Raw genomic sequence first — 11,408 nt, forward strand, 5'->3', positions numbered from 1 at the left:
TTACGATGCTCTCACTGATGTAAGGATTTGTTTGTATGTCCCATAAATGTGCCCATGCCAACGAAAGTCTGTACTCTGATTAAAACGAGAGAATAAAGTCCGTTTCTTTATTCGCTCCTCTTCTCTTTGCTTCTTACTCAAAGAATTGTGATCATCCGCTGAAAAGAGATTTACATATTTCTTGTATTCATCGTCTTTCCCTACAAAATAGCATTAAATTATCAAATTAAATCAATAAATGTCAAATCAATGATAATAATCGATTGATCAAATAATAGTAACAACAACCGAGAACATAAAGATTTTCTAGTTCTTTTGGAGAAGTCGACAAAACAGGTTTAGTATCTAACAAGTCCTCAGTCTTTGTCTAATTTTCTATAAAAACAAATAAATTGAACCGCTTCCTTGTCGTTAATATCAATATTTTGAAATTGTTTTTCTTAAAACGATGAATTTAACACAGAAATACCCTGCCAATCAAAATATGACATCATATCTCCTTTATTAGAGTCAGTTATAATTTCAGTTATGCGCATTTGTCGCTCGATTTCAGGTCTGGACAACTCAAACTGCTCCAAAAGATTTTTCTCAACACAAATCGAACTGTCAAAACAGCAGAGCAAACGCTTAAGCTGATGTACAGTTGAGTAGTACCAACACTGACACCCATTAGCCGAAACTCTAAATCACAAATAGCCACAAAATTTCAACGCAACAACTCTTCTAGCCATGAGATAATACTTTCGACCACAACGATCATTCCCCAAACAAGAATGACGGGAACACCCCTGAGTACTCTCAAACTGAGACATACAATCTACAACCCCGACAACCTAACAAATATTTAAACTACTAAACATTATGTTTCTGACAGACAGTACACACCCAGACTCGCTCATTTTCTGGAATATTCCCGGCAGGAATGCACTCATAGTGCATAACACAAGTGCACCTATCACAGCAAATCAGCTCCCCAATCCTAAAAAGTTACAAAAATTAAAAAGCCAACTTTCCACACGACCGACAAAAATCCTCGTGGTCTAATTCGGGAGAAGACATCAACTGATTTCTCGCATTAGTTGATATAAAATGGTCAATTAAGATCTGCAGGAGATCCAAATTCGAATCAATGTCCAAAAGTGGGGCTGCTGGACTTGAAAGTGGACGAGTTGTCTCTGCTGAGTCAAAATCAGGCACAGTCAATCCATTTAAATAAAATCTCAGAACTTCAGAGTATGTCAGTCCATCCATCAAGTAAAAAAGAATGGAATAATTGTGCAGGACATCGCTGGGGCCAAAAACAATTCCCTTCTGCTCATCGTCTTTCACAATTGCTTTTATTAGAGCAATAAAAATGTCCGATAACAAAACTGTGTTCTCTTCAGATGTGAGTGCAGAACAAAAAGTTTCAACCCTGAATGGAGAAAGTCTCAAAGTGTTCCAAAAACGAATAAGAAGTTGATAAATCGAAAGGACGTTCATAACATGGCGGTTCTCCACTAAAAGATCACATGAACTGGGAGGAATTTCAAAATTCGTGGTTTTTGTTTGAAAATTCATTTTTGAAAATTCTTTCGGGTTTTCTGTCTCGAAATTCTCCTGGCTTATTACTTCGTCCCGAATTGATGACACATCCATCCACTAGTAATAAATTAAATATATAATTTTCGGTAATATGCATCACAAAGTGTTCTAACTAGAGTATAAGCGTAATAAGGTTGCAAAATATTAATTATATATTTAAAAATATCAGAAAATTGAATAGTTTATTAATCTTAAAATAATTTATTAATTAAAATTAATCCTGGCACTAAAAGTATATTTTAAATTTGCACCACAAGAAACAGGAAATACCAAACAGCAATTTAAATTGGTGTCCGTAAATTTAAATTATATCATAATAATAGTTACCATATTAAACAAATCTTACTTTTTAATTTATAAATTTTATAAAAAATAATTATTTATAATGTTTATCGTTTCTAATTAATCATTTCCCCCAGTTGTTTTTGTGATGTTTTTTGATTGACTTAATTCATATTAAAACCTACAATTCTCTCTCTCCTTTTCAATTATTTCGATTTTTTACACAAATTCAACTCTGTCGAATAATTAATTTATTTGAAATTACATTTTAAGATCCCATTAGCCCTAAATGTACCATTTCACCACCTTCCTTGTTTTTATTCAACCGCGTGTCATATTAAACTAAGAAAAAATGCATTTATTAAAATCAGACAAGTGGGGGAATTAATCAGTCGGCTTTATATTGATATTGTACTAAAATATGGATTTGAAATACTTGAAATCTACAATATTAGTCTCAAAACGTGCTAATATGTCGATGTATGCTCCACCTGGAAACGATAACAATATTATTTATAGTAGTTAGTTGGTTAGCCGTCGGGTCCACAAGCGTGAGAATTCTTAGCGTTTTTTATAAGTTGACTTATTTCAGAAATTGATATTGTGATTTCTAAAAAGAAGTTTTTGTAAAGTTTAGTTTTCGGCAACGATTGTCTTTATCCATCTTCATGTGACTGATCTTTGCATAGTGATTCATAAGAGTATTTGCATGAACGATTTCGTTTGTCTCTGAACCATTTTGTTTGTCTTTTTTGGTTAAGGCCAGAGGCGTGTGAAGCTGATTGTGATGTATAAATTCCTTTCAGAGCTCTCTAGAAATGCTTGGTTCTGTGGTACAGCTTAAAAAATTGGATTTACTTCTTTTAAAGCTCGGTGACTTGATAGATTTAAATCACGACATGAGCTTCAATTCAAGTCAATATGTTGAGAAAAGGCCTCATGCGAAATATGTCATGTAAAAGATTATTTTGAAAAATTCGACGTAGAAGTACTAAAATATGGATTTGAAAATGTATTTAATTGTGATTGTTTTTATCGATAAACTTCCCAAAAATAACTTAAAAAAAGATTCACTGTTCTTCTATGCAGCAGTTTAATTGGGGAAAATTTTGATCCGTTAATTATTGCAAAGTACAAAAAACCTCGGTACCTAAAAAAATTTGATGCCAAAGAGTTTGGGTTATTGTATTTGTCTTCTAAAAATGCATGGATGGCTGAAAAGACCTTTATGGACTGACTTACGCTAACAAATGAATTTTTTTGCAAAAACAACAGAAAAATATTATTGTTATATGACAATGCGGGATGACATGAAACTGTTTAAAAAGTGAATAATTATTCAAAATGCAAGCTTTAAGAATAGTTTTTAGATTTATTCAAATACTATTTTGAAATTTATGATATAATAAATATGAAATAAATCATGCAAATTAAAATTTAAAGAACATAGTTTCGGGTTTTCTAGATATTAAAAAGAAGTTCATTAAGAATCCTTAATAATCTTTATTTTAGAATTGCAAACTTAACCTTATTCTAGAATTTTAAAGTAGCAAAACAAATAAAAAATAAATTTATTGTCTTTAAAATATGAAATTATTTATTAATTGATTGACTTTTACAACAAATAGTTGTTATTAGATGCTTAATAAGGGTTAACTTGTTTGCCACTGTGGGACAAGACATGTTTGTTTAGATAGCCGACGTTCGAATATGATTTTCCACAATAATAACAAATAAAATGTTTTTTATGTTTTGTTTCAATATGCATTGGAATATGTGCCCATAGACTGGCCTGGTCTTTAAAGCATAAATGGCAAGAGTAGCATTGGAATGGCTTATACATTTTTTCATGAACCCTAAAAAGTTTAAATCTCAGTTGATATTACCGCTTATGAGATAAAAGATTTGAAAGTTGACTAAAATTCTTTCCACAGTGCGGAAAATCGCAAATATATGGTCTTTCACCAGAATGAGTACGCTGATGTTGTATTTTATGTGTCCGTTGCTTGAATTTTCGTTTGCAAATTTCACAGACGTATGGTTTGTAGTTGTCGTGAATTCGTTGATGCTGAGACAAATAAGACGAATAAGCAAATTTCTTTGGACATAGTTTGCACTGATATGGTCGTGGATTCACAAGATGGACATATTCAATGTGATATAATAATTTTGCATAAGTTTCAAACGTCTAAATATAATTTATTATTAAATTGATGAGACCATGTTACAAACTTTACAGTTATAGCGATGCTTTGCTATGCCTGTTTTATTTTCGAGAAAATTTTGTATTTGATTATTGTTAAAAACCATCGATGTTGGATTCTTAGACATTGTTTCTTTGTTAAAACGATCATCATATTTAATGATATTTTGATTCGATTTTTTTCTCTCAAATCCATTGTTTGTAAGCTTAAGCTGATTAAAAATTTCACAATTATTTGACGGATCATAATATTTGTTGTTGTTTGAATGATTCATGTGTAAATAATTACAAAATAAATTGTTACATTGTGGAAAAAGTTGTTTTTATATAAAACCATATAGAAAAAGTAGCATATGGTTCTTTATCATAATGTTTTTATTATAAAGTACCAAATTGGAATTGATTAGAAAATGAAAAGCATTCTAATCATAGCACATCTTGAGAGTATTTGATCTAGTCTCATTAACAATAATACATTATTTTCAACTCAAAAGTGACCGACGGCATATGGGCTAACTATCAATGAAATTCTTGAAATATATCTCTGGATTGCTCGTAACTTGTTTGTCAAAGGAACTGACGCTAAACTATCAAATCTAATCTAAATCACATTTCAAGATGATCACATCACATTACCCCTGATCACATTACCGATGAAGAATCTCCATTATGCAAAACCCGTCCGGATCCAAATGAAGTGCGGTGAGCTACGGTAGGAGGCTGACAAATGGGAACTGGACATATCAGAATTCCCCACCTCTCTTTGGAGACGAATGGCTGTAATGAAGATTTGGAGGCTAATGTTGATCGGCACAAGCAATCCCTTCGTTCCTTGCTCCTTCATTTGATTAGTTAGTTGTGACTGTTTGTGCTGGGCTTGCCATGTTGTGCAAGCTTGGGGGTTATAAATAAATAGATACATTTCAAAGTGAAAGTTTAAAAAAGTGAAAATTTCAACTTTCCTAACCACATAAGGTTCCAAAAATTTAGAACATTAATCCCTTTTCACGTGAGCCAACTTGGAGTTTTTTTTATTTCTATGATTGTGGGTTCTTTTTTACTTTTTAGCATTGATTATTATTATTATTAAAGCAATCTCGCGGAATCAAAAAGTTAATTAAGATTACACTTTTGCCATCCGACTCAGGATACGCTCTGTTAGTCGTATCCACGCTCCCCTGTTACGTGCGAGGTATCTCAGTTCGTCCAGATCATCGGCCGATTTCAGTTTTCTTCCAATCGACGTGAGATCATGGTCGAGCGTAGTCGGTAATGTTGTTCTTTGTCGGCCCCTATATGCCGTTTTATTTAATGAGCAGAAGTACAGTGCCTGACAAAAAAATTGGATTTGTAATAAATCGACTTTTTTTAAAAATAAATTATAATTTAATTTTCTTACATCATTCTTGGCAAAATTATAATTATTTTTTTAATTTTTAAAATTATTTTTGGTTTTTAGAATTTAATTTTAAAGCAGAATTTAAAATTTGCCGGACAAAAAAATTGGATTTTCGTATAAATGAAGCGTAATTCAAAAATCCATTTATCTGATTTTACAAAAGGAGTAATAATTAGATAGTACTCTTCAGGAAAAACAATTGAAGAGATATCTAAAATACTGAAAATTCCCAGATTGACCGTAAGATTTGTGACAAGAAAATTTTCCAAAGAAGGCACCACTACGCGAAAAATTAAATCTGGGCGTTTACCGAAACTCTCTTCAGATCAAAAAAACACAATACAATTAATCTCGAGGGATGAACCCTCAATTTCTGCTGTGTCTCTTTCTGAGATAGCAAAAACTCAATTTAATGTGGACGTATCTCCCAGAACAATTGGTCGTATACTAGATTCATTTGGATTACATGCCCGAGTTGCAAAACACAAACCTCTTTTAACATCAAAAAACATCAAATCCAGATGGTTAATTGCGAAAAAGTTTTTAGCCATATCTGACGAAGAATGGAAGAAAGTCATCTTTTCCGATGAGTCATGTTTTGAGGTCTATAACAGCAAAATAAGGATCTATAACAGCAAAAAAAACGGTACTGCCTATGAATAGTCCAATATCGTACCTACTGTTAAGTATGGTGGAGGAAAGTTATTGGTTTGGGGATGTTTCTCATATGAAGGCGTCGGTAATCTTGTTATTATAAATGGAAAAATGAACAGTGCTTATTATTTAAACATTTTGTCGAATAATCTGAAGCAATCAGCTCTAAAAATGGGGTTAAACTCATTTATTTTTCAACAAGATAATGCTCCATGCCACAGTTCCCGAGTAGTTAAATATAAAATTCTTGATTGGCCGTCTCAATCACCTGACCTTAATCCATTGAGCATGTTTGGGCAATGATGAAGAGAAAATTATTGCAAAAACCGCCGAAAAACTTGAAGGATTTGGAGACAAAATTAGTTGTGATATGGGAGTCAATACCGAAAAAATACCTAGAAAATTTAGTTATGTCAATGAAAAAAAGAAGTTCGGAAGTTTATGAAGCACGTGGAGGGATTTTAACTTATAAAATTTTAATTTGTTTCATTAAAATAAAAAATCCAATTTTTTTTGTCCGGCAAATTTTAAATTCTGCTTTAAAATTAAATTCTAAAAGACAAAAATAATTTTAAAAAATAAAAAAATAATTCTAATTTTGCCAAGAATGATGTAAGAAAATTAAATTATAATTTATTTAAAAAAAAGTCGATTTATTACAAATCCAATTTTTTTTGTCAGGCACTGTAGGATTCTATGTTCTGATTAGCCGGCGTCATTTCCGAGGCTCTTAGGACATGTCCAAAGAACATCCACTTCGTGGACATCACTTTCTTTGCAATCTCGGATGTATGGGTAATTCTGTAGAGTTCATTATTGGTCATCTTTTTGGCCAGTGATTTCCCAGGAGTAGTCGTAGTTGTTTTCTGTGGAAAGAGTTGAGCTGCTCCAGTTCTTTAGCGGTTAGGCCCCAGGTCCCCGCGTTGTAAAGCAAGATTGGTTTGACAAAGGAGTTGTACAGCCGAATTCGAAGGCGGGTTCCTATGTACTTGCGCCTCATCCAGATCGTCCACATTTTTTTGAAGTATGCAACAGCCAAAACTTTCCTTCGAATAACGTCCTCCGAGTCCCCAAGGAGAGATCCAACTTTCTTGCATGTTCTCCACTTCTCCTCGTTTCTCGTCCCCAGGCGGGATATGGTAGTTCTTTCCGTTTTGTCCGGGTTTATTACAAGGGACCAGTCTTTCAACGAATGAGGGATCACTTTAGCATTGATAGACAAACAAATCGGATAGAAAATCTTTTTGTTCTAATCATAATAGATCTATGTCATTTTAAACAAGTTTTTTTTAAAAACGTGATAATTTTAATGAACATTTCCTTGCACTTTTTAGCCTAGAAAACGTCAACCATTTATAGTAAATTAAAAGATTTTTTCTTTCGAAAGATAACAATACCTGAGAAACTGCCACTTTTATTACGCCATAAAAATATTTTTTGTGGATTAAATTAAATGACTTAAATTTCTGCGTCCCTCGCTTTTTACAAAAACAATCAGAATCAGTATGGTAAGAAACTTAGGTCTTTTTACAAGAAAGCGCACTGTTAGCTTTTAGTAAAAACTATAGACGTAAAAATGTTGATTTTGAAAATATTTTAATTTAGACCTATAATTAACATGACTCGACTAAAGTGGCTGGTCACCCAGGGATCAAACAAATCTTCAGGCGTTGATTGGGTAGAATGAGATTCAGAAAGAATTACAAAAAATAAGATAATATTTTTATTTTTCAAAAGAGTCTTTATGTTATATTTGAATCTTTCTATGAATAACGAAAATATTATTATCGATTTTTGAGAGTAAACCAATAAAAAACTTAGATTCCTTCAAATCTGCCGACTAACCATTAAAATTAGACAGAAATAAGAGCATTGTCACATAATTGATTGACTTTTAAGAAATATAATACTTTGCACAGCATGGCTTTTTTATTGATACAAAAAACTGCCATTCAGCGAAGACGATGAGTGCTATGAGATTTCACATGTACAGACACGTTTTCAAAGTCAAGTATCTCCAGAGGACGCAGTAAACAAGGTCGAGGGTTTGGAAACCAAGAAAATGACAAACTATCGCGGACCACCATCTTTTTGCCTCCGTCGTATTCAAAACTTCAAGATCGCTGAAACACGCATGACAAACTTTATCCATGATATCGAAATAAGAATTGCTTTTCAAAGATATGAACATCGGGGATCTATCGGAGAATTTTGGCGGAACATTTCCGCGCACGGTTAATTCTTTCTTATTTTTTTATATAAACAATTATTATTATTATTATTTAAGCTAAACAAAATCACCGTCTTAACCATTAACTAACGTTCAGGTGATTCCGACACTTCTCAACAGTCGAGCATTCTTTTCACGATGTTCCCACCGTGACCCCACACACTTTCTGTATGTAAGGTGAATGGTTTGTGGTCCATTTCCACGATCCCCCCCATTTGCCTCTACGAGAGACTCCAGTGTTCTATGGACAATTTCCCTATCGGTATGGTATTGATAAAAACTGGAGAAAAAAAGGAAACTGGGATCTCTACTTGGTGATAGTGGGGAAATGATGTATAAAAGAGTCCTAGCTAGTGCAATGTATAAAAATGCAAAAATATGGAGTCGACCAAATGTAGATTGTGGGAGAAAAGGAAGGCTTTTGCAAAATTTATCTTCTTTATACAGGTTGATACGATCGATTCTACGTGAGGTGAAAAACAGAGGAAAGTATCAAAGGTTACTCCCAATATCTTCTGTGTTTTCTTTTGTGGTATTGGAATTCCGTTCAACGTGACATCAATAGTTTTCGTCCCCACCTTCCTATTTTTCGTGAATAGAGTGACTGCTGACTTTTCGGAACATGCATGTAGTCTGTTTTCATATAGCCATCCATATAAGTCGTCCAGTATTCTTTGTAGTCTTTCCTTCGCGTATTCGACATTTACATCCCTAGATGCGACAACTATGTCGTCGGCATAGGAGAGTAGTATGTCATTATTATCCATAGGAACCGGGAGATCATTCAGAAACAAGTTGAAGAGGGTCGGGGATAAAGGAGAACCCTGAGGTACACCATTGGGCAATAAGCGTGATCTTGAACTCTCGTGCCCGACGCACACTTTCCCACGACGTCCGCTCAAAAAATTCGCTATCCATAGCTTCATAGGTGTAGAAATATTTGTACCAAATATCTTTTGAATTAGGATCTTCCTTGGGACGGAGTCAAACGCTTTTTCAATGTCGATAGTGCATACAATCGATTTCTCCTGCAATTTCTTCTTTTTGTGTCCTTCATTTATGAAATCTGTTAGTGTGGTAAGGAAGGAGGTCGTTGACAATCCTTCCTTGAATCCATGTTGGAATGTAGATTGTGGGAGAAAAGGGCGAATATGTTTTAGGACCAGTTTTTCCAAGATTCTTGACAACACACATTTAAGGGATACTGGTCTATAGGAGCCGGGGTCGTTCTTCGGTCTTCCAGGTTTTAATATTGGCCAGATTTTTGATAGTTTCCATAAGTTCGGTATAGAGTTCGTGATTAATGACGTGTTATAGATCGTGGTTAAAGCATTTATTGAAACAGGGCCCAAGTGTTTTAGTAGAATAAGTGGAATTCCATCCGGTCCACATGAGTTTGTTTTCTTCTGATTCGAGATTGTTTCAGACACCTCTTCAGGAAGAAAATAAGTCGTCGGGGCCTTTTGGATGGCTTTGATTTTAATCTTGGCTGTGATTTGATTTTAATCATGTATAACTTTTATAATAAAATGATAGCTTTTATAACTTTTATAATAAAATTGTGTATTCTTTTTAACTCATTTTCTATTAATTATTTTCATAACTTCAAATAAATATTAATGAAACTGCATTTTAATTGAAAAATGTCAAAATTTATGTGGAAAAAAATGATGAGTCTATGAAAGAAATATGGATTTTTTCTGCAATAAGATATAAATGATTATTTTGTGGTAGTTTCCTACTTCTTAGAAATGATTGATTAGCCGTAATTTCAATAAAATTGACTAGTAGATTCTGATTAGTATAAATGCACTTTCATTTTTTACTCGTTATTAAAATTATCATGTCGACGAGGAAAGAGCATTCTTTGACCTCAAAAACGAGTTGTAACGGTCTAATAAAAAGGTAAAAGTTATGGAGAGATTTCTAAATTGCTGACATTACCAAAAAGTACTGTTTGGAATATTATTATCCATTAGAAACAACAAAGAACTGTTATTCATCGACCAAAATCAGGTGCTCCGAGACGTTCTTGCTCACTAATTAAAATAATAGTTTTGGAATATTTTAACAATAATAGTTGGTTTAAGGAAGCCAAAAAACATTCATTAATTGGAAACAATTTGCTATGAAGAATGGGGAAATATTAGTCAGATGCCGTCTGGTCCCGAAGATGGATATGTGCCGAACAAATAAGAACATATTGATAAAAACTGGAGAAAAAAAGGAAACTGGGATCTCTACTTGGTGATAGTGGGGAAATGATGTATAGAAGAGTCCTAGCTAGTGCAATGTATAAAAAATGCAACAAATATGGAGTCGACCAAAGCTAATCAAAGCATAGCTACGAATAAGATTATACAACTCGTATATAAAGCCAGTACTTGTGTAAAACTCGGGTACATGAGGAGTAACAAAGTTAGAACTCAGGAAAATAGGCACATTTTATCGAAAGCGATTACTTGGCCTAAATTGACAAAAAAGATTTCCAACAAGAAATTATACTCTATATCAGGCCTGGCCAACCCAAATCGCATCGCGGGCCACTTTGTCCAAATGAATCCTTTCCGCGGGCCGCATATACATGTACATACTAAGGATAGATATCAAAACAACACAGATAAGATTTTATTTAGTAAAATAGCATTCAGTCCAATTATACGTATCAATGAGAAATCTGTTTTTCTTTATCTTCACTTAATTTTTTCAAATCAACTTCACAATTACTAGTTGCACATCTTAATTGGTTTTCTAAGTTTTTATCTGTTAAAGAAGATCTATATCTACTTTTACTAAACTTTAATTTTGAAAAGAATGATTCACATACGTAAGTAGATCCAAAGGAGCTTACAACTCTTTGTGCAAAAATTCTTAAGTTGGGACATTTTTCTGCAGTCACATATTTGTTATAAAAGTCAATTTTGGATATAGTAGGATAAACAAGTCTTAGTTCACTGTTGCACTGTAGGTCAATTATTTCCGTCTGCAAAGTATTTGAAACAATAGAAACGTCAACATGAAATGGAGAAGAAAATGTTTCAAACATTTTCTCATAT

General features: G+C 33.2%; 2 protein-coding genes across 2 annotated transcripts; both read right to left on the minus strand.

The window, feature by feature from the left end:
• LOC115227188 (nucleosome-remodeling factor subunit NURF301-like) lies at window positions 1-812 on the minus strand. Its single transcript, XM_029798098.1, has 5 exons — window positions 712-812; window positions 470-681; window positions 399-439; window positions 289-367; window positions 1-200 (listed from the first exon to the last, which is right to left on the minus strand). Exons 1-5 carry the CDS (start codon window positions 810-812, stop codon window positions 1-3), a joined length of 633 nt encoding a protein of 210 aa, XP_029653958.1.
• Window positions 813-852: 40 nt separating this feature from the next.
• Window positions 853-1,630, minus strand: LOC115227189 (nucleosome-remodeling factor subunit BPTF-like). The gene is made up of 2 exons (XM_029798099.1): window positions 1,010-1,630; window positions 853-979 (listed from the first exon to the last, which is right to left on the minus strand). Exons 1-2 carry the CDS (start codon window positions 1,558-1,560, stop codon window positions 853-855), a joined length of 678 nt encoding a protein of 225 aa, XP_029653959.1. The 5' UTR covers window positions 1,561-1,630.
• Between the last annotated feature and the right edge of the window lie 9,778 nt (window positions 1,631-11,408).

The sequence above is a fragment of the Octopus sinensis genome, unplaced genomic scaffold, assembly GCF_006345805.1.
Source record: "Octopus sinensis unplaced genomic scaffold, ASM634580v1 Contig02042, whole genome shotgun sequence".
NCBI classification, from domain to species: Eukaryota; Metazoa; Mollusca; class Cephalopoda; order Octopoda; family Octopodidae; genus Octopus; species Octopus sinensis.